This window comes from Alternaria burnsii (genome assembly GCF_013036055.1).
Source record: "Alternaria burnsii strain CBS107.38 chromosome Unknown 693, whole genome shotgun sequence".
NCBI classification, from domain to species: domain Eukaryota; kingdom Fungi; phylum Ascomycota; class Dothideomycetes; order Pleosporales; family Pleosporaceae; genus Alternaria; species Alternaria burnsii.
The window spans coordinates 24,867-47,537 of record NW_024066117.1 but is presented as its reverse complement, the minus strand read 5'-3'; the positions used below and the strand labels follow the sequence as shown (position 1 = coordinate 47,537).

The 22,671-nt window shown below is 51.6% G+C and overlaps 8 protein-coding genes across 8 annotated transcripts; 5 read left to right on the top strand and 3 right to left on the bottom strand.

Annotated features, from left to right (window-relative positions):
* Positions 1–35: 35 nt before the first annotated feature.
* On the top strand, positions 36–2,196 carry GT037_007650 (trna a64-2-o-ribosylphosphate transferase; the record flags this gene model as incomplete). The annotated part of the gene is made up of 2 exons (XM_038932697.1): positions 36–581; positions 634–2,196. 2 exons carry the CDS (start codon positions 36–38, stop codon positions 2,194–2,196), a joined length of 2,109 nt encoding a protein of 702 aa, XP_038784198.1.
* Positions 2,197–2,322: 126 nt separating this feature from the next.
* On the bottom strand, positions 2,323–3,781 carry GT037_007649 (acyltransferase-domain-containing protein; the record flags this gene model as incomplete). The annotated part of the gene is made up of 4 exons (XM_038932696.1): positions 2,323–2,728; positions 2,780–3,225; positions 3,279–3,522; positions 3,576–3,781. The coding sequence occupies 4 exons, from the start codon at positions 3,779–3,781 to the stop codon at positions 2,323–2,325; spliced, it is 1,302 nt and encodes a 433-aa protein (XP_038784197.1).
* Positions 3,782–4,375: 594 nt separating this feature from the next.
* On the top strand, positions 4,376–5,689 carry GT037_007648 (atp-nad kinase; the record flags this gene model as incomplete). The annotated part of the gene is made up of 1 exon (XM_038932695.1): positions 4,376–5,689. One exon carries the CDS (start codon positions 4,376–4,378, stop codon positions 5,687–5,689), a length of 1,314 nt encoding a protein of 437 aa, XP_038784196.1.
* Positions 5,690–6,140: 451 nt separating this feature from the next.
* On the bottom strand, positions 6,141–7,085 carry GT037_007647 (glycosyltransferase family 32 protein; the record flags this gene model as incomplete). Its single annotated transcript, XM_038932694.1, has 1 exon — positions 6,141–7,085. One exon carries the CDS (start codon positions 7,083–7,085, stop codon positions 6,141–6,143), a length of 945 nt encoding a protein of 314 aa, XP_038784195.1.
* A 1,068-nt stretch (positions 7,086–8,153) lies between these two features.
* On the top strand, positions 8,154–8,997 carry GT037_007646 (uncharacterized protein; the record flags this gene model as incomplete). Its single annotated transcript, XM_038932693.1, has 2 exons — positions 8,154–8,340; positions 8,402–8,997. The coding sequence occupies 2 exons, from the start codon at positions 8,154–8,156 to the stop codon at positions 8,995–8,997; spliced, it is 783 nt and encodes a 260-aa protein (XP_038784194.1).
* A 925-nt stretch (positions 8,998–9,922) lies between these two features.
* On the bottom strand, positions 9,923–17,269 carry GT037_007645 (alcohol oxidase; the record flags this gene model as incomplete). Its single annotated transcript, XM_038932692.1, has 9 exons — positions 9,923–10,877; positions 11,686–12,234; positions 12,291–13,210; positions 13,262–13,396; positions 13,446–13,709; positions 14,569–14,672; positions 14,728–14,914; positions 14,977–15,064; positions 15,822–17,269. The coding sequence occupies 9 exons, from the start codon at positions 17,267–17,269 to the stop codon at positions 9,923–9,925; spliced, it is 4,650 nt and encodes a 1,549-aa protein (XP_038784193.1).
* Positions 17,270–17,599: 330 nt separating this feature from the next.
* Positions 17,600–19,550, top strand: GT037_007644 (mboat-domain-containing protein; the record flags this gene model as incomplete). Its single annotated transcript, XM_038932691.1, has 5 exons — positions 17,600–17,621; positions 17,672–17,716; positions 17,770–17,869; positions 17,920–18,938; positions 18,988–19,550. 5 exons carry the CDS (start codon positions 17,600–17,602, stop codon positions 19,548–19,550), a joined length of 1,749 nt encoding a protein of 582 aa, XP_038784192.1.
* A 1,279-nt stretch (positions 19,551–20,829) lies between these two features.
* Positions 20,830–22,061, top strand: GT037_007643 (uncharacterized protein; the record flags this gene model as incomplete). The annotated part of the gene is made up of 3 exons (XM_038932690.1): positions 20,830–20,979; positions 21,031–21,515; positions 21,578–22,061. The coding sequence occupies 3 exons, from the start codon at positions 20,830–20,832 to the stop codon at positions 22,059–22,061; spliced, it is 1,119 nt and encodes a 372-aa protein (XP_038784191.1).
* Between the last annotated feature and the right edge of the window lie 610 nt (positions 22,062–22,671).

Below are 22,671 nucleotides of genomic sequence, written 5' to 3'. Positions count from 1 at the left end.
TTTGGCTTGGAAAATTGATACATCCAACAACTAAGATGTCGCAGCCTTTGAAAGAAGCCGATATCATATTTCCGCATCTCTCCAACACACCAAACCTCTCCAGTACCCTCTCTTCTCTACGCCGCTCAACACTATCAACGCAAAACCGCCTCGCCTCCATCGTCTCAGACAGCGAATTCATCACATCTGTCGGATCCGCCTATGATCTGCCTCTAGTGGCAAATGAGCGGTGTGGCAGTTGGTATATTCCGCCCTTTCAGAAATCCGGATCTGTCTATTTCAAAAGCACGGACGGCCATATGGGTGAATGGAGCTTCAGTCTGAGAAGACTGAACTTGCAGTTGTTAGATGTCATAAAGAGCTATGGGGGTGCGGTGGTTGTAGATAGTACGAGAAGGGGGAAAAGTATGCCAGACGCGTTGAGCAAAACGATCCCCATATGGTGCTGTGTCATCAACAGGGCTGTTTTTGGCAGAGAAGAAAAAGGAGAAGTGAAATTGTTTTCTCCGCCGCAAGCGGTGAGCGAAAGTGAGCATGCGCAGATGGAGACGAAGATAGATGGGTTCGTGCGACAATTTATGGTGCGTATATTGTTTTGAAATTCTTGAGGATATCAGTTGATAGCGAGAAAAGGAAATCTGCAAGCCAAACATCTCGGAACTTCGCAGTAAGCTACAGAAACCACTGAGGCCGATCTGGGCGACACAGCTATCATCTCTTCCGGACTCAGCCCCTTCTTTTCCGGACTTTCATCCCATCGTGCTCTGCACAGCTTCACGACGTGTGCGCGGTGCCGAGGCATCAGAGAGCGGGTATATCCAGGGTGCCGCTGATGACCACGAAGCATGGTCGCACGGGCTGACTCCGACACTATTCTGGAAGCATAAAGATGTTTTGATGAAAACGAGTGAGGAAGACATGCCTACCCTGATTGAAAGACTACTCAAAGAAGAGGGGGGTAGCAGTGCAGTCGCAAGTTTGATCAAGCCGACATCGAAACTGCACATCTCAGCTAGTGATCAGATGAACATTGCTGGCTTCGAAATGGTGGTAAGCTGCACACCGGAGCCGTTCGCCACCTCAAGGCTCAAGGAAGCTGGAGTCAAGCGCTATCTACATCTCAAATGTCAAGTAGGCAAACTAGGATCGCGTGATCTGCGTACTCAGCTGCCTCAGCTTCTACAATTTTTCTCATCATTTGAAACACCGACGACCGGAAACATCCTTGTATGCTGTCCAACAGGCAAAGATCTTTCTGTTGGTACAGCTCTGGCCGTGTTATGTCTTTACACCGATGAAGACGGAAATATAGATACAAGCAAGTCAAGAGAAGCAAAGGATATCGGAAAAGTCTTTATCAAGCAAAGACTGAGCTGGATAACGACAAGCAACCCGGCGCTGAACCCGAGTCGTACTACACTCCAAAGTGTCAATGCTGTTCTACAAGAAAGCCAAGATCCAAAGGCCTACTCGCAGACCAAGAATCATGGCATAGGTAATGGTAGCTTTACTACATCAATACCAATCAGAGAAACGAGGCAATTACCACAAGAACCAGAAGATTTACAAACAGGAGAGGAATCTCGAAACGAAAAGCCACAACAAAGCTCGTCTTCAATAGCCAAAAACATCTTCGAGAGCCTACGTAACTCGGCAAACACATCATGGAATTTTCAACGCACGCTGCGCTCCTCATTACCCACACATCCTTCTGGCACCGTGGCAGGCATAGCGACATTCACGCCCTGCAACCTACCGGATAACTCTCGACCAACGCTTCTTTACGCCGAACAAGGTGACTTCATCACCGACACGGGACTGAAGTTCACTGCGCGGAGGAAATACGTTTATCAACTCAAACCTAATGATGATGATGCTAGGGGAGAATACATCGCAGTCCGCTTCTTCAACGACGAAAAGATGCCACGAGCGGAGATTGAAGATGGTGTTGGAAAGGGTGGTGAAGGAATTGGCGGGTTATTTGTAGAGATGGGTGACCTTGAGGCTGATGGGCGTGAAATGAAGGCGAAGAATAAGGAAACACATCTCTGTGCCAAGGACCTGTATACGGCGAGTTGGAGGTTTGGCGAGGGTCTTGTTACAGGGGGCGCACAAGACATTTGGTGGGAGGTACGCTATGATGTTAAAGGGCCCCAGAAGGACTACGTGGGCACTACGCGATATACTCTTGTTTGAGGGTAGAGCGCAAAGGAAGAGAGAAGATATGAATATAGGGTATCAAGCCGGTCTACATAACACAAAAGTCCACACTCTAGAAACTGCGATGCAGCAAAACATGACCCTCTACGATAGCCATTGATTTCATGACTTCACCCTTGTAACCTTCATTACGATGTTTGTAATTTTCATGAAAACATTGACGATCAGCGCCAATGCAGCCGTCGGGACGAAGATTTGTATCCACTCATACCAAAGCTTCGGCCGGACGTCAGTCTCGATCCAGCCAGCACCTTTTAGCGGGGCTCCACCATCCACGCTGGGTGTTTCGCCTTGGTCTGCTGGAAAACGCTGGTTCTCAACGAAGTACTGAAGTAGATCGTCCTTCTCGCGCCACCGGGCAAGGAGCCAGTCGCTGAAGATCTTTTCGTCATGAAGAGGTATATCGGCGATGGCGAAGCGGCGCCAGTACATGTTCACGGACTTTGGCGGCCGGCCTTCGAAGTAGGTACTGTACAGAGTGAAGAGGTCCTGGCCATACTGACCGACGCTGTCGGGAGTCAGCAATGTATTTTTTTCACGCTATGCAAATCGGACTTACGGGACACCTTCGTACGCCATGGTGCAGTCGTACAGATAATCGACAGAACCTTGCAGTTCCTGCAAGCAGAAAGACAAGCCTGTGCTTCGCGGCAGCAATGCATGTCTCAGATCTTCAATCTGGTTCTTCTCCGCCCACTTGTTGCTCGAAGCGCGACCGTTTTTGCTGAGGTTTGTGCCTTCAGGGAAGATGAGCAACCACATTGGATCGAGACCGTTAGAGCCAGATAGTGGACCACTGTGACTGGTGCTCAGCTTCCTCAACCTATGCTGGAAGCGTTCCTTATCCGTGGACCATTTGCGTGAGAGGAAGATGAAGCCATATAGCATCATGCCCCAACCGAGGATGGGGATGTATTTGAGCGACTCCTTGAGGATGATGTAGAGGTGGCCATGCATGGAAGCGCTGTATCCTATCCACCAGAGGTAGACCCAGTCAGTGTAGATCTAGTGGGTGTCAGCTCTTGGCGTCGCATAAGCGGTTACTTGGGAAGGCGTACCTGGTGGTTCGAGATGAGGACCATTCTCTCTGGAAAGTCGCATTCCATCATTCCGTCCTTGTTCTTCCTCATTTGTCCTCGCACGCTCTCGTCTCCACTGACGCGCATCGTGACGGGCGCCCACCAGTACGTCATGGTGGTGACGACGATGCTAAAGTGCTGCTTTGTCATGGCCATCCACGCGTAGAAGAGGTCTTTGCTGTAGAAATACAGCGGGAGGCCGATGTATTGCGTAATGGCGATGCTGAGAGAGGGCGTTAGTAGCCTATGGGGGCATTAGCTGTGGGCAATACTAACGCTATGATGCTGCCGTTGAAGTACGCTGCGAAGAGACACATGCGCATGGCTTGTGCAAAGACTCCATGTTTGACTTGGCCGGCCGGGTGCTGCGTGGGGTCGGGGAGTGTTTGCTCTGCGGGAGCCTTGGTCCGTTGCGCCTTGAGCTTCTCGATGACAGGGACTGATGCGGGCGGCTGGCGCTGCCGGATGCTCTTGGTGGACATGGTGCTCGAGGTGTGGACATGCGTAGGAAGGGTGTAGGCACTTCACTTGGCTAGGGAATAGGACAGATAAGGCACCGGTGCGCGTGCACCTGGGTCGGCGTGGTCGGATGCGGCGGGGGATGGGTGCTGAGAGCGCGTGCTGTGGTCTGCATTGGGCGTCTTAGGCTGGACGCGCCTGCAAGCGTGGCGTCGAGGTGCGAGGAAGCAGTCGAGGTGCGAGGAAGGTCGCGGCCTATGCGCATCGTGTCGTGTCTTGTCGGCGGGCGCTGGAACCTGCTGTTGCCGATCCGCAGCTTTCCATGCCAGCATCATGACACCGGCCAGAGTTACCCCACCCCGTACAGGGATAGCTCTGCCTGTGCGGGCGCTAGTCATATCCGGACACGTTCACTCGCAACCCTCACCCTCACCAGAGGCCCAGACGATGGAGATTAGTCGCCGGGCCAGCATTATCTCCGCCCGTTAGCATTCACTCCACGCCCTTTGGCGCGCGAGAGACATGGACGCTGCCGTCCTATCGCGGCTTACCCTTCCAAGCTTTGCGCACAGCATCGCCTGGAATTTTGGCCCTAGTCTTGCACCGCCTCCCCAACCATGTTTGTGCCGCATCGTATCTTGCCATGGCGCCTCCTGGCTTTGCCCGCGCAGGCGCGTGCTTTCTCTTCGACTTCGCGTCGTCTTGACATCAGGCACGTGTCCGAGCTTCCCTCGCGCACCAAGCCGTCATACATACAGTCGTCCAACACGCTGCTGAGCCTGCAATGGCCCTCGCCGCCGCGCAACATCCTCGTCACCAAGAAGAAGCGCACACCAAACATCACCGAGTCGGTCATTGAATTCACATCGCACATACGCTCCACTTACCCATCCATCAACGTCATCTTCGACCCGGACACGGCCCAAGAGCTGCACGAGCAGCTGTCGTTTCCCGTATACACATACACCCAGAGTCAGGGCGCACCACACCATCTTTCGGATAAAACCGACTTGGTCTGCACGCTTGGAGGCGATGGAACGCTGCTGAGGGCCAGTAGCTTGTTCAGCCATGCGGATAACGTACCTCCAGTCCTGAGCTTCGCCATGGGCACCATCGGCTTTTTGGGCGAGTTCAAGTTCAGGGAATACAAAAGAGCATTCCGAGAGGTGTACATGAGCGGTGCGCCCGACACGTACTCTACCCTGTCCGATTCACTAGGAACGAGTCCTCCTACTCCCCCAACCTCGCCAGACGATCCTTTGGATAAGCCACTAAGCTATGCCGACATACGCGGCAAGGCTATGGGCAGCAACAGAACAGCGCGCATCTTGCTGCGTAACAGACTGAAGGTCGGCGTCTTCGGGCCCGACGGGAAAAGGATAGGCGGCATCGAGGGCCAGGGCGACACGTACGCACTGAACGAGGTTACCCTCCACCGTGGCTCCAGCCCGCATCTGAAGATCATCGACGTCTACATCAACAACCGCTTTCTTACCGAGGCCGTCGCCGACGGCATGATCATTAGCTCGCCAACCGGGTCGACAGCATATTCGCTATCTTCTGGAGGGAGCATTGTGCACCCTCTCGTATCATCCATATGCCTTACGCCCATCTGCCCTCGATCGCTTTCCTTTAGACCACTGGTGCTCCCTGCTGAGACACCAATCACGTTGCGCTTAGGCAAGAAGAACCGCGGTCGCGAAGTCGAGGTCAGCATCGACGGGAATACAATCACCGAGAAGCTGGGCACGGGTATGGAAGTCCGAATAGGCGGCGAGGTAGTCAAGCGAGACGCTCGAGGTTGGGAAGGTGGCGTACCCAGCATCGTACGTGGTACGAATGGCAAGGAAGACATGGCTGAGGATCATTGGGTTGGTGGGTTGAACGCTCTCCTCAAGTTCAACTACCCATTCGGTGATCAGGAGTCTTAGACACTCTTCAGTGTTCATCACCATGGCTAAGCAAGAGCCACAAACCTTGGTTAAGTCCACCTTTATGGCTTTACAGATGGGTTGCTCCACCCAGCACCCTATGGTTTACATTTCGCTCTTACAACGAAGAGTGTGGACCATGAGATCATAACAACGGACAACTGGGCTTATAGCGGCGCATGTATTCGAAAGTAACAAATCAGCTATACTCACACTAGCTTGTGCCAGGCCGCCTGCGACCCACAAATTCCTCCAGGGTCAGAGTGCTTCCTCGCTGAACCTGACCCGTTATCAACGTATTCGGGCTTACATCGACCCGTGACTGCTCTTGTTGATCTAGATATACCAGACTCGCCCGCCACAATGGAAATCGACTAAACCTAGCAATTGACACAATCAACCACTTCATCGACTTGCGCCCCGATACATGCATTGGTGCGACTGCGACTGTTCAATCTTCACCACCGTGGCTGTTCTTCCATGTTCCAGCGTAGTGATGGGTTACTAACTGTGGAGATAGTATCGCCTCCTCTTCCGGGCTATAGGTGTTTGTCATCGGCGCGAAAGAGCGGCCCGGCATGAACAGCACGTCTCCGACAAGTTTAGGCTGCAGAAGCTCCTCCGTATCACTGCCCACCAAATTGCGGTTCGTCATGCCACCTAGGCTCTTGTATACCGCACTCGTTAGACGTCTCGGGCCTGTAAACTCGACTGTGTCTCCCATGATATCCATCGTGGTATTCTCGACTGTTATACCGTGTTCAGCTGTCTTATCAGCCAGCTCCTGCAGGATGTCGTTGATGCACTGCATCAGATGTGGTGACCTGGGCTTTGCCATGATGGCCCATATTTCCATCTGGTGCAGATAATTACCCGGCCACCCATGGTCGAACTCCCAGCCCACAACAAGACTCGTGTTTCCCTTGTACTCCGCTGGGATCCAATCGTCGATGGGTATGCCCTCACAAGAAACGTCAAGATCGAACCAAATGCCACCCTGGTCCCAGAGTAACAGGTAACGAAGGATATCCGCCTTCCATATAGGGACTGGTAGCGCTAGGAAGTTGTCGACAATGTCGGGCCGAGACGCGAATGTTTTGCGAACATACTCGTCGCTGCTTTCATCGGTCATGAAGCGCGCTTCGTATTCGGGGTTGGGCTTGATGCAACTATCGGTCCAATTCCGCGCTTCCTCTGAGAGGCCACGTGGCCCTAGCTTATACCATATCAGTTTGGGTATTCCTTCATACTTTGGTATTGTAGTCGCTCCTTGAATGTGGACTGCAATATTATCTTGGACAGAGCGGAGAGTGCAGATCTGGTAAATGAAGAAAATAACACACAAGGCGACGAGTGAGTGATAGCTAAGAAACCTGAAATGTAACCGTGCTAACATAATGAAGGTGTAGGTTGCTCAATGAACGCTGGTGGCAAAGAGTCCAAGGTGAGTCGATGTATAGGGTTCAGCATCTACACCAGCCGTCATAAGGCTGAAGCACGATCGCTGACGACGAGAGGCTATGCAGTCTCAAAGTCAGCCCAGAACTAGAATGATTCTTAGACTATCCCTGTCACTTTCGGAAATGAATGGTGCGGGTTACTCAAGAGGAAGGATCCAACGAAAACGCTCAGTGTGACGAGGTGGTACAACATAAGCAGCCACGCGCGTAACAAAGGAGTTGCATTCCTCAACGTCACGGGTTAGCCCTATTGGTCAATAGGACTCCACAATCAATGTTGTGAATCGCGCACGCTCTCGGCCCACGATATATATACACCCGCACCGGCACGGGGGTTTCACACAAACTGGCCCTTGGAAGGTTGAGAATGTTGTGTCCAGTAATGTCTTATCGTGGAAAAGCAAAATATGTCTCAGTCTGATTCTATGCCCAATGGGCTGAAGAGGTTATACGAAGCCTTCACGGACACCAGTGAATGACCAGTACTTATGCCAGTTGCCAGCTCCAGATCGTCACACGCAACCTGGGAGGCCTATCCAAAGGTCTGCCGCATGCGTGGTGTTACGCTCCCAATTCTGATCAACATACGTTCTTGTGCGTACACCGATACTCTCTCTTGCCACGCTATCAGCCACGGCAGAATCGTCATGGTATTGGAGGAGCGGATCAGACAGCCCATTTCCCGCTCGACCATGACATTGACATCGATATCGTGATTCTCTGCCTGTAAGCCTGAAGCATGACTTCGCGCGAACTTGCTTTCAGCCCCCACGCGCAAGGTCTTGAAGCGTTTTGCTTCCACAAGCCGCCTGATTCAGCCTCACGCACTTCCTCCTTTCAAATCACACTGCTTTGATTCGCTTGTACCCTACGGAACTTGTCAAAGTCGCCCCCTATCCTCTCATCTACTTGCCTCCCTGAACATCAGTCCTTCTCGCTTGGTTGTGCCTCTACTGGAACATTGAGTTATCGTATTCGACATCCTGTCTTAATTCCCAGCACTCATGCAATTCATCGTTCCGCCGTCGAATCCGACACCATTGGACTTCAGCGATGCGCAGGTATACTATTTAGGTGACAAACTCACGATCTACTGGACGGAGCCACCGACTGGCATCGCCTCATCTATTCTCTTATGGCAGGCAAACCGGACGACGGGCGTACTCGTTGGAGACAAGCAATATATCACACGTACGAGAAACCATCATGTCTGACATCTATCGGAGTAACTCTGACTAACGATGGTGGACAGAGAGTGTCGTAAACAAGACTGACGTGGTTTGGCCTATCACGACTGACTTCAACCTGACCTTGTCGAACCTGTTCCAGCTGACCCTTTACCAAGAGGGTGAAGTGGACCCAGTCGATTTCAGTCAGTATCTCTATCTCGAGAATAAGGCCGACTCGGTATCGGCTTCAATTTCGTCGCCTTCGTCTTCACTCCTATTAAGCTCAACAGCCTCTGCAACAACCTCTTCTTCCAGCGCAGGAAATTCGATACAAACCAGTGTAACAACAGCCGTACCCATTCCCAGTTCAGCCTCGCCCGCGAGCAGCTTCCCCACGTCAGCTAAAATTGGAGTTGGGGTTGGGATACCTGTCGCGCTCCTCCTCGGATTGATCGTCGGTTTCCTCTTGTTCCGTCACCACAAGAAAAAAGGGGTTGATCGGCGGCCCAAAACACCCAGTTCTCAAGTCTCCAAGCAGTACAAATATGGTCATTACGCACCTCCTTTGAACGAAGCTCCACCTGATAGCTTGATAGAGTTGGATCCGCAGCACGCAGCGGGGGTGCATGCACACAAGCCACCAAATGATGGGGCACCGCCAGTGAGATACGAGATGTAGTGAGTGGATATTTTGTCGACGAAAGCACATTGGTACATGAACAGAGAGTGAAGCATTGTTCCAACCACACGCGAATTCTTACCTGTATTCAGCGACTATTGCCAAACTTTTGCAAACTGTAACATAACCTTGGTTAATTGATAAATCAAATCAAACCCGCTCATCATAATGCAAAAAGGTAGTCATGACTTGACGGTTCTGTCGACGTTGCCTAGATGCTGACTATTGACTACTGTCAGTCTGCTTACTTCCGCCCTATTGGTGTACGACAACACGAAAGATGCTTTGCTTGGCCGCCTTGCCGATTGACACATCTCTCTTCGGTTAGTATCTCCCCCAAGCCTGGGGACTGGCCAACACCATTTTCGCAGGTAGGCACGAGTATGCAAACTCACATCAACCTGCGCAGCGCCACCGCCACCGATCCAAAGTGTCTCTCTGTGTAGCAGTGACTGCATGAGCGGAAATTACGTTCGATATGAGCCTCACCAGACACGTTTGAGATTGTGTCAGGCAAATACCCCGTCACTAAGCATCGACTCAAGTCTGGGTCGGGCGTTGAACGGGAAGACTGAAAGTGGGTAAGGCTCCGCAATCACGACAGTAGGGCGACGCCGTTCATAAATGCTGTACGTACTGAGCCTCCGAAGGTTCGCACCACAATAATTGATGAACGTTCATAGATCGCAGTGGTTCTTATTGGAAACGATACGAGGACAACAGGGACAAGTTGAAAACAAATCACAAGGATAGGAAGTATGAGAGACCAAACAAAGGTAGGTCTGCCCAACACAAAACCAAAACAGCGTGCTCGAATGCGACATAACAAACTCGTTCTTCTTCCAAACCATGCAAACGAAAAGTAGTGACCCCTGAAACGACACGAAACGAGCAGACGACCCCACTAAACCACCACCAGAAAGTATCAGCCTATCCGGATATTGTCGAATGTCGACCCATGTCTGGTTTCTTCCCGTGAGTACCTGGGGAGGAAACCTGAGCGCATCGAGCCTGTGGAAGGAGTGCGACCAGACGGAGGGCTGGTATAGGTGTATTTGACATCCTCGAATGGTGTTACTCCGATGACGGTCTCCGACAGACTGTCGTCATTAGGTGTCTCCATCGAGTCGAGCTCGATACCCTCGTCGACCTCAGTATCCTTTGATCTATTCGTGTTCCGATCAAACTTCTTGATGCAGGCCATAAGCAGTATCATGAAGAGCATGTAGCCTAGTAGGCTGGTTGTCCATGCGAGGATAATCGTGCAAAGCAAATAGACGTCTCCAGCAGGCGGGTTACGGATGAGGATGTTTGTGATGTCGTTGATAATGTCCTCGCTGGGTGCTTGACTCATGGACGATGGTATGTGGGTTGAGTCACTATATTTCCAGTAGATATCGCCACGATGGTTGCGGAAGTCCATACCCAGCGTTCTATACACGGATTTAACTTTCGCCCAGCCACATAGTCTACCACTTTCGAGCATGGTAGTCTTGTAACGGTTGGCCACTAGAGCATTGGTGAGGATGTTTGGGTGATAGGTGGTGTATCTCGTGACAATGGCGTAGTCAAATATCTCGTTTTCTCGTGGGTCTTTGAACGTGATCGTTGCGCTGCCGAAGCCAGTGTACGAGAGGTTGACAATACGCTGATCGTGGTTCTTGGCATTGTCGAGACGCGGCACGCTTTTGGCGAGAATTGAGGCAGGTGAGAGCAACAAGAAGAGAAGTGAAATCAAGAGCATGGCCTCGGTGCGAAAACAGTGTTTTTGACGTGAGTAATTGAATACTACTCGCTTTGAAATGCTTCGCCAAAAGAGTTGCGACACCGGAAGAATGGGGAGGGATGTGGAGAGAGGTGAATGGGCGGGAGGGCGATTTCTTATAGGCAGACATAACTGCAAGCATTTTTCCTCGAGGCAGGTAAGATGCGATGACATGGGAAGGAGAATAGCACCTGCGTCATACATGTCGCGAAGTTCAGGTATGGGAAGGGAGGAACGACGACAATACATTTCATTTCCGACTATCGCTCAACCTTTGACAAGCGTGTGCCCATCACGAGAAATGAAGTTTTTTCCAAGATTCAAGGCCAGACCAGGAAAAGTCAGAAATCTGACCAGCGGAAGAAACAATCGAAATTCTTGTGTCTCAATAAAAGAGACGATCGAGGGTACTGCCTCCATATCTTCTTGTCACAAGCTATACAGGTGTTGATGCTGCAAGCGTGTGCTAATTCTTTACCATTGCACTCTTCTCCGTGCACTTCTCAGCAGGTGTTGAGGATGGCATTCGATATGTGAACATTCTTGAGAGCTACGTGGGCCTGTCCGTTCGGATGGGCGTCTTTGACATGGGAGCATAAAATTCTTTAGTATGTGCTCGTACATCGTGAGGTGAAGTTTGGCTGGAGATCGACAAACCTGAAGAGAACGATTTGGGTGGGGTGCGGTCTCGACTTTGTCGTAGCGTGTACTTCGCTGTAGGCCGGAAAGAAATGATTCGTAGAGGCACTTAGATGAAGCAGGATATGGAAAAGTAAAAGTGAAGATACATTCACAGATGTGTGTCTTGTGTAATCGTGAGGGTCGTGTTCTCCGTTCTAGTACTTACGGTCCAAGCGTCCTGTGCAATCGATTACACATCATCCTAACCTAGTGTCGCTCTAACCAACCAGTCACACACTTACGTGTCAGCGAGGACATCCTCGGTAGCCTTTTCGCTGATCATCATAGTAGGCAGCACTGGGAAGCCTCCAGGCACCTTAGGAAACGAGCTTGCATCCACAACTCGTAAACCCCTTGTTCCTCTCACTCTGAACTTGCTATCCAGTACGGCGTACTTGTCTCCATCAGTACCAATCCTGCAACTACTACTAGCATGGTGGCTGTAAGCCTGCTCTTTTATGTACGCCTTCTGGCTCTCGATTGTACAGTTTTGCTTCCCAATCACGCCTTCACATGGATGCAGCTCGCGGAAAGGAGCCAACGAGTCAGGTGCCGATGGATCTACTTTCGACAACCAGGAACGTACCCATTCGGCACCCTCGTAGATAGCTTGAAGATCTTCCTCTGCTCCATCTTTGAAGAAGTTGAGGTTAATGGCAGGAACGTCACGCGGGTCAGCAGATCGAAGTTCAACCGTACCCGCTTGGGAGCGTGGGTTCATATGAACCATTGCGCATTCGTACTGCGCTGGGCCGTAGGTCTCATTAAAGTATGGAGGTCGGTTGGGAAAGCTGCCGGTAGGTTAGCGGATATTCAAAAAATTGTGTGAACAGCTGCAATTGCATACCCTGGCCAGAACCCCTCGAAGAGGAAAGAACCACACCACATATAGATGTCTCGGATTCCCAGTTGCGAAGTAGAAGTCTTCCAAAAGTTTGGATAGACCTCCGACATGCCAGTAACGGTACGATTGCCTAGCGATAAGATACCAGCCTCATAGTTGTCAGCCATCTGTTTGCCCACGCCAGGCGAGTCTACCACTGGTGTAATGTTAAACTTGGCAAGTTGCTTAAGCGGACCGATACCGGAAAGCATGAGGAGCTGTGGCGAGTTGAAAGCTCCCCCAGAGATGATCACTTCCTTTGACGCGAACACCTTCCCCACAACGCCTTTGACGTTAGAGTTGTAACGAGGATCAGCACTGTAAAGACTCTTCCCATGCAGGTACTCAATACCGATTGCTTTTGGAAGACCTGGATAAGCTTTGTCGAACATGATCTTGGTTGCTAACGTGTCCAGCGAGATAGTCAGCGGGTACTTACCGGAAGCAGCCGTATCTCGAGCGTAAAAGCCGGGCGACGACCGACGTCCATTGGGGTTGATATGAGAGACCCCTCCAAATGGTCCGACAAGATGATCGCGACCGGATTGAGCCCCGTTCATGTCGCGCTGTAGTAGTGTTGAGGTGGAAGACAAAGAGTAGCCCGCAGCTTGTGCAGCTAATCCGCTGAGCTGCTTAGCATCTGCGCTGGTCGTGTAGCCAGGGTCCAGCATAGTCATATCGAGCCAACCGTCATGACCATGTTCGTATGTGCTGTTGTAATGCACTTTTTCAAGCTTGACAAGATATTTCCTCATATTCTCATGCGACCAAGAGTCGTCTCCAGTCATGTCGGCGATCTCATCCCAATCCGCATCGTTGGGATTCATCGTCAAGCAGCCATTATGCATAGCACAGCCCCCTAGAGTGCCTGCGCGTGGGTAGTACTGTATATCCAGTCAAAAGCCGCGTTAAGCGAATGAATCTGATATACTTACAATTCCCAGAGCGGTAGAGTCTTCGGGGGGCACAGTGCCAACGTAGAAGCTGCCATCTGGCGTGCGCCAAGTTCTATGCAAGTATCTTGCTTCCCTGGCTTCGTCATCAGAGTGCTTCACGAAGAAATCCCATCGCTAAACAATCCGTTAATTGTGTATCGGTCCAATTTGATCACACACTTACTGTGGCCGGGTCGTTGCCTGCCATATTGAAGTTCAACCAATTGGAAACGTTGACGTTCTCCGTCTGGTCATCTCCAGCTTCAAGGAGCAACACAGAGTGACCGGCTCTGGCAAGATTGGAAGCAAGCGGTCCACCGCCAGGTCCAGAGCCTACAACAATGTACTCATAAGTTTTATTATCAATCGATATAGCGGCGAGAGCTTTGAAGCTCATTAAAGCAAGAGCCGCGACAATTGAGTTGAGGGGAGCCATGATGAACGAGATCTACAGGAGACTGAATGCATCAATAGCAAGTTGAGATGCTCGAGCTCAAGTAGGTTCTCTCTCCTAGCTTGAGCTCACCGGTAAGGGTCATCTGCAAATATTGCCGGATATGCAGGCACAGAGCGCAATCAATGCAAGGCTATTAGTTCACCCGACACGATGGCCCGCCATAAGCATAGATCCTCTTTCGGCCAATACTGGCGAACAAGACAAAGTGTACAACTCGCGTAACGTCTTCTGCATATATCCCCTAGAATTTGCCATGCTAGATTGAGTGCCTGGGTGGGATTGCAAGCACTTATTGGTCCGCCTATACCGTTGCATATCGTACTGCATAATCGACGCAGTAATGGAGTTCTATTGCTGATGTCAGCTTGCAGGCTGTTAACATGTCTGCGTTCGAACGGTGAAGCTGTAGACACCAAACTAGTTTTGCACGCACTGGTCGCAGAAGGCTACGGTGTTGGATACGTCCGATGTCCGTAGGTTGCTGGAGTGATTTGAAGTGGGTGGACGTCACTCATTAGCAGGTAGTTTAGTAAAACGATCGCGATATGAAAATCCGTGGTGAATTTTCTGAAGATTCTTTGCCCATATTCATCCAAAGTTCTGAAGATGCAGATTCAAAGATACCTCAAGCGCTGTTGATGTTGGCCCGTGCTCGATGGATGAATTTCAGCAATCTTGGGAGCCCATTACCTTTGCGGCTTGCGCATCGACATCGAAGCTTCAACTTACGGAAGTCTGCAAAGCGCCGAACTTTTTAGAGACAGACGTGTTCCTTGGGCGATGGGGCATTCAGCGCCGCTCAGCCTCAAACAAATTCATCGGTTTCGTCGACCGCCTCATCGTCTCCTACCGCCTCCTCGCCCATACCGTGAAGCAGCTCTTCCTCAACAAGCGGCTCAGACTTGATCTTTGTAGCAGTAGTCGCCTTCTTTGTGATTCGCCCAGTCTTGACAGCTATATGCTGAATCAGTAAAGCAAAATAATGAAAGAAGGTGTTCGCAACGCATACCGCCCTTGGAAGAACCAGCGTCGCTCTTCTTGGTGCGTGTCTTCATCGGACTCTTCACAGCGCCGTCACGGTCTGCTGCTTCATCTTTGAGCGTTGCAGCTTCCTTCTTGTATCTACGCATCCGATTCTCGAGGGCGTGATAGGTCACATCCTCGCCATAGATGCGAGCAACTTCGTTGATGTTGATCTGCGTGACGCTAAGGTTAGTGTGGCTGCTACAGGGGAATAGTGGTGGATAGTTCCACGTACCTTGTTGTCAAGAGAGGCGAGAGTCGCGATGAAGAGGCGCTCGAGAACGTCTTTGTCATTCCAATTGACCGGCATTTTGGCGACAGCACTGCTGACTGTCAGCAAGGGTCGGGTACGTACACGTCATTTCGAGCACATTGGGAAAGACCTCTAGCGGCGGTTCTGTATAGTTGGAATGGCCAGAAAAGGCACAAGGTGGGGTTGTGTAAACCTGTGTCGAGCTGTTGCGACGACTGCAGGGAACGCGCGCCCGTCGATTGGAGCAGTCATTTATGCAGGAACAGACTCACCTCTTAAAGATAGCGGACGGAGTTGTTCTGTGAAACAAGACGTCGTGAATCACCAGTGTCGGCGTGTTGGGGTAGTCGAATGCCCGACAGTAGAAATTGCGACGGCGGATTGTCCGAGATATGCGTGGGAGGAAGTGAAGGCGATGTCTAAAAACGGCGGGCCAAAGCTCAGTCCACTACCTTTCTCCGCCTTCACACCGCTCGCGTAATTCCTACGATAGACGTGGTAAAGGCAAGCAAATCGCTTGAACCGCGCATGGTCCACACAAGGCCATCTACTACGCGTAATACATGCGTGGGGGACAACAGATAGAACGGGCCGTCTACGAAAGCACTCAATCGGTATGATGAGATGGTGATGAGAAATGGCTCCGAGGATCTAGAAATGGTTTGGCTGCGGCAGTCGTTATCGCGTGCTCAAGGAATGATGTTAAAGTTCAGAGTTTCCAAGCGGTCCTCGGCCATGACAGATCATGTTTGATCAGCGTCGTAGGCTCTAGGGCATGGGTCCTGCGTGAGAACTTGACATTATCTGCTCTCCCACTATCTCGTCACCTCCTGACCTTTTTACCTTCAGCTTTATGCCGTTTCGCCTCCTCTCTTGGGTCAATGACCAACAGCTCCTCTTCGTTCTTCCGCTTCCACTCGAGATCCTTGCCCAGTCTGTCTTTTGCGAAACTCAGCGAATGTGACATCCATCCCGCGTCGTCATCTGACTCCTCTTCATCCTGCTTGTCCCAGGCTTTGCAAGACTGGCAACCTACTATGAAATGCAAGTCACATGCAGCCTCGTCTTCATCATTGGCTCCATTCGCATTTCCATTGGAGTTGCCATTCGTTGCGTCCTCGGGTAGTGTCGGTGTGACGGTCTTGGGGGCTGCGGTGGAGTCGGCTGATTCCAGTTTCGACTTGAATCGGGAGAGGATGTCCAGCGCGGATTGTTCGTCCTTTGCGTTGCCACCAGCCCCTCGCTTCCTTCCTCGTGTTGTGGATGTCGGCACCATGGCCTCTAGTAGCGACTTCTTTTTGGCCGGCCCTGTATCTTGGGCGGATGTGTTTCGTTTCATGGATGCCTTGAGGTCGGCGATCTGCTGGTTCACACGGTCTAGTTTCGATCGTTTCTCAGATTCAGGCGAAAGCTCGCGTGGTGGACTTTTGGCTTTGGGCTTGGGTGGCGACCTGAGCGCGGCTTTTGGAGCGGGTTTGGGTGACGGAGACGTCGGCGGCGATTTTCGGGATGGCTTGCGTATGGGTATTTCTCTCGTCTCCTCGGGTGCTTTCGACACGGGCTTTTCCTCGCCTGCACTGACCAGCTTGGTGTTGAACTTGGGCTTCTTCGCAATGGGCGCAGAGTCGGCCTCGGCTGCATCGTCACCAAAGCTGAGCACGTTCTTGCCGGCCTTCCTCTTGGGCTTCTTGGGCTTCTTGGTCTCGGGCTCTGTGCGCGCAGCCACCTGCACCCTCTTGACCATGTCGTCGAATGGGTTGATGATGATCTCGGCGCCGGTGACTTTGGTGGGATACATGGGCTGATCGTCGCTTCCGTCCCGTATCTCGGCCTCGGCCATCTTCATCAGGTTGTAGATGGTGTCGCCTGCCACGCGGCCAAACATGGTGTTCTTGTCCTGCAGCTCTGGTGTCGCCGCCAGGGTGAAGAAGAACTGGCTGCCGTTGTCGTCCTTCTTCCCCGTGTTGGCCATGCCCAGCAGGCCTCGCCTCGTGTACTTCAGCCGGCTGTGGAACTCGTCCGCAAAGGGCTCGCCATCGTAGCTGCTCTCCCCGCCCTGGCCGGTGCCCGTGGGGTCGCCGCCCTGGAGGATGAAGCCCTTGACCAGGCGGTGCAAGACGGTGTTGTCGTAGTAGCCATCGAGGCACAGCTGCAGGAAGTTGCGCGAGGTCACGGGCGTCTGCTTGGCGAAGAGCTCGATTTCGAGGTCGCCCGTGGTCGTGTGCAGGACGACTTTGGCCGTCGGGTTTGGCTCAAGGTTGTACGTCGTACTCATCTTGGCGGCTGGGGCTCGCTATCCAGAATGCGCCGTGGTTGCGCTCGTCGACGGTACGCGAAGTCGCGTGAAGCTCTCGTGTCTCCAAAAGTCGGCCAGTGAGAGCTGAGCAGTCTCGCACGGGCCTCGGGTAAAGGTGCCGCGACGTCATCCTGGCTTCCCTCTTCACTTCGTATGCCAGCCACACTCGCACCGTCATCTGCACTTTCACCCCTCGAGACGATGCTGATACTCTGCATATAAGACTGCTGTTGCCGTCCTGCCATCTGCCTCCTGCTCCGCGTCATCAACTCCTACATCTGGCTTTTCGTCAGCTTGACAGTCGGCATCATGTTGCCCTACATTAACGCACGTACGTATCTGCCAACTAAACACCTACCAGATGTACTGACTACTGTGGAGCTTTCGAATATGTGGCCGGTATACTTGGAAACTCGGCTGATGAGCGTAAGTATTTCGAAATGTTCCGTCCATATGCCTGTTTTGCTAACCCCACCCAGTGAAGCTCGTCTTTTCTTTTTACCTGTCCTATCCCTTGGCTGCTGTCCTAAAAAGGATACCGGACAAGGATCCATGGAAGAAGAATGTTTTCGTAATAAGGTGAAACCCCTCGTCCGTAACATGTCACCATCTAGTGTTGACAATGCCAGCGTTTCCATGTTCTACCTTGTTGGACTATTTGACCTGTGGTCCGGCCTGCGGACCATTTTCATCAGTGCCGGCGGTGCCTACCTCATCTCCTCTAAGATCCACTCCCCGTACATGCCATGGATCGGCTTCGTCTTCCTTATGGGCCACATGTCGGTGAACCACATCTACCGACAGGCCGTCAACGATCCATCTGTTTTCGACATCACAGGAGCTCAAATGGTCCTGGTCATGAAGCTCACTGCCTTCTGCTGGAATGTTCAAGACGGTCGACTTCCTGACTCTGAACTTAGCCAAGTCCAGCGAGATCACGCTATCCGGACTATGCCCAGCGTTCTCGACTACATTGGCTACGTCTTCTTCTTCCCTGCTATCATGGCCGGCCCAGCTTTTGACTACGCCGACTACAGCCAATACATCACCACGACTATGTTTACCCTCCCCCCAGGCACTGATCCATCCAAAGCACCACCCACACGCAAGAAGCGTAAGATTCCTCGCAGCGGCATGCCTGCAATCACAAAAGGTGTATACGGTACTCTCTGGCTTATCGCATTCATTAAGTTCTCAAGCTGGTACTATCCAGCTTTCTTCCTCGGTGGCGAATACATGCAATACAACTTCTTCCGTCGGGTATGGCAGCTCTATATGCTCGGTCTTACTACTCGCATGAAGTACTATGCAGTTTGGAGTTTGTCTGAGGGTTCATGCATTCTTTCAGGAATCGGCTACAACGGCCTCGATCCCAAGACTGGCCGACCCAAGTGGGACCGTCTCACCAACATTATGCCACTCGAGATCGAGAGTGCGCAGAATGCTCGCGCTTACCTTGGCTTTTGGAACATCAACACCAACAACTGGCTGAAGAACTACATGTATCTTCGAGTCACACCAAAGGGCAAGAAACCTGGCTTCAGAGCTACTCTAGCGACCTTTGTGACCAGTGCGTTCTGGCATGGCTTTTACCCTGGCTATTACCTTGCCTTCGTTCTAGCTGCATTCGTACAAACTGCTGCAAAGAGTAGGCTGCCTGTCATAGGTCTAATGCGTCGTATGCTAACATATACCAGATGGCCGCCGTTTGATACGCCCACTATTCATGACGCCCGACGGACAATCGCCGCTACCCTCAAAGAAATACTACGACCTCTTTACTGTTATCCTCACACAGACTGTTTTCGCGTACGTGGTCGCACCCTTCATCCTGCTCGGCTTCTCCGATACCATAAAGGTCTGGGCAAGGGTCTACTTCTACACCCTCATTGGCGTCGCCGCATCTTTCGCATTGTTCTCGCGGTCGTTCCCTTTCCGAAAGCAGCTCGTTCAGCGCCAGTCGGCACGTACACCACCGCCCGCAGCCAACAACTACGACGACCCTGCGATCGAGAAGGCAGCACGTGAGGAAATCCGAAGAGAAAGGCTAGCAAGGACCAACTCGGCAGATAGTATTGCGGGCCATGCTAAGATGCCTCTCTTGGGTATTGCAGACGACCCCGAAGCGGAAATTGACGAGATAGTAGCAGAAGTCAAAGCAGAGATCGAGCAGAGGAAGAGGAAGGGTAGTGTGATGCAAGGGTTCGACGTCAAGAAAGCCGTGCAAGAAAAGCTGAAGCAGTTTAACAAAAAGGAGTAGAGCAGGATACACTTGAGGCAATACTTCAGTTACAGAAATGTATACGGGATAGGTATGAGAACGTGGCCGGTCTTGAGCTGAGCCGTTCAATATAGCCTGAATACATATGCAGTAGCAAGAGGTGGTGCGGGCTTATTTCCGAACTTTTCAATAATCGACCGGACATGACCCAGATCTTCGTGCACGTCCATTGCTTTTGCCCAACTTCAAAGACTCGGGCAGATCATACCGCCCAGGTCAACCGTTCAACCCAGCATCAGATACCGGCAACAACAGGGATTGTCACCTTGCGTCGGATGTAGCGAGTGTCGTGGATCCCAACGTGGCGTGAACTCTATTTCTGCACCGTCGTTCGGTAGTTCCGGACTTTTGACACCGACGCCGCGTCACTCCAGCGCCACGTACGAGAGCCCCGAGCACTTCTGCACCTGGTGTTTTGGAAGCTCCTGTCACCGAAAGTCTACTTCAACTGCCGGATTGCCATTAGGTAGACAGCCAATTTATGATCGCCGAATCACACATCACATGCGATTCTTGGAAGTTGCCAAAGGCCTAGAACGTTGACGAGTAGGTTGCGCAGATCGGTCCGACAAATCGCACAATCGATTGCGCATCCCGCTGGATCTGAGACCCCCTAGGCGTACATCCGCATGGGGCGCCAGCCGCTCAATGTCAACAACCCAACTCCGTTCATCAGGTTGCAACGCTCACTTGCAGCATCGTCATCTCCGAGGGAAAGGTACCTGGAAGGTTTATCCCTGTTTAGCCTACTGTACGATCGTGTTCTTTCAAGCCTTTCTGCCCCTGCTTCAACACTTGGCTGCATTTCACTGCCGGATGGTCAGCTAACGGTGTCCCTTCCCTGGACTGGCTTAATGGCCAAGTGATGCATTCCAATCCATTGCTAAACACGAGGAGGATGTGTAGTGTTTGCGCCACACTAGCCTGATCCGACTCCACTTCCCGAGGACATGCTTCTAGTGTTCTAATTCCAAACACGCCATGTCGCGTGTCGAGTGGACATTCTAGCATGGCTACCACATTTCAGTCCCGCCCCAGGATACGGCGAATGCCGAGATGATGTACCGCCGGCTTTGGGTATGATTGGGACCGTGTTGAAAGTGCTTGAGCTGATCCTGCTGCATGGTTTTCACCCCCCCACAACCCACAGTCCGTCTTTGCTTCTCTCGACGATCATCGCATGGACGCTGACTACGCATGACTGCACATTCATCTTGGCTGATAAAGATTGGTGGTCCTCCAGACTGAGCGCACTGAAATGGGTGTGCCGGACAATGGCCCTGTGATTGCTGGCACAACATGGATGTTAACGGTCTTGAGTGGTGGCTTCTTGGGCATCAGGTTCTACGCAAAGATGAGTCGCAAACAAGGTCTTTGGTGGGATGATTACATTCTTGCCGTTTCTTGGGTATGTTAATTTTCTGTCGTAATCACGACTTCGCTGACACTTTGCGAACAGGTCCTCCTACTGGCTCAGGCCGCCATCACCCAAGCAGGACAACAACTAGGGTTCGGGAAGCGAACAGAAGATATTCCAGTCAAATATCTCACCACAGTTGCTCTTGGAATGTCCGTTGCTGCGTCGATATCTTGTTTCGCCTCGACTTTCTCGAAAATTTCCTTTGGTGTCACTCTACTCCGCCTCACGACAGGCTACCTACGCTGGTTCGTATGGTTCTGCATCGTCACCCTCTTTCTCATAATGTTGCCAAGTGCGTTGGCCACATGGGTACAGTGTCACCCAATGGAGAAAGCTTGGAACAACACTATACCTGGGACCTGCTGGGATCCCAGTCACTCCATCAATTATGGAATTTTCAATGCTGCATGGTGTGCTGCGGCAGACTTTGCGCTTGCGCTTTTGCCATGGTATCTTATATGGGGGTTACAGTTAAGGCTCCGCGAGAAGATTGGAGTGGGTATCGCTATGAGCATGGGTGTGTTGTAAGTGCCATTCAAATCGCCCTTCTGGTTAACGGCATCAGACTGCTAACATTGGACTTCAGATCTGGTGTTTGCGCAATCGTCAAAGGCGTATATGTAATTCAACTCGGACAAGGGGACTTTTCCTTCCACGGCAAGGAGCTCACCATTTGGACTGCCGTCGAGACAGCGACTGCCATTATTGCCGCCTCCATCCCCATTCTACGTGTGTTCTTCAAGGAGACGATCTCTTCTTATTCGCGCTCGCATACCCGGACCAACAAAAGCGTGCCGCTATCGAGACTGAACCAAAGTCAACACTCTGCAACTACCACGACCGTACATGCGATGGGTAAAGGAAAAGAGGGCCACTGGACCGTAATCGAAGAGAATGGAGATGACTCCAGTCAGAGAGGTATACTTGATGATGAAGAGGTGGGAAGAGTTCACCGTATGACAGCATACGAGGACGATCATATCATGCAGACGAACACGGTCACGGTGACCATCGAGAGCGATGCTCAGTCTGACCACAAAGCCAGGTCTTTTCTGGGTATAGCCCACTAACATTCTAATTAATGGAAATTTCACTTGCAATACCTCTGCTGTTCATTCGCGACTTATCTTTCTCGTCCGATGTCCACCACCACAAAGCCTCCTAGCTCACTCTTTGCACTTAGCAGCAGTTCGAATGTCTTTGTACCATGCTGACTATGGTTGGAACCCGTTGGCCAGCAAGTTCATCTGCTGTCTGGTTCTAAGCGTGATAGCCTTTCTTGGATTGTTGATGCTTTGGGGGCGTCGTCGTCGTCCGAGGCGGGATTGTGTTTTCGGGCTTAGCAATCGTCTTACTGTCGCGGATGTGTTCGTCGTGCAGTGCGGCCCACGCCTTTTCGAAACTGGCATGGTGGTCTCATTCGGGAGGCCGCGACCAAAATGGCTGAAGTCGGTCAATAATACTAGCACCAGTAAACTGGCGCGAAAGTAAGCATCGCATACGTACTTACTATTGGGAGACGTGTTTCCTGCGGAACTCATAGTCTTCCTCGTCAGGTCGGCGATGACTGGGACGAAAGTTGTAATTTCCTTGAGCGCTGCCCTTTGCTGATCAATCAGATCTCACTCGGCAAAAACCTGATCGTCCTCCAGCTTCTTCATGCTTGCTCTACACACGGCA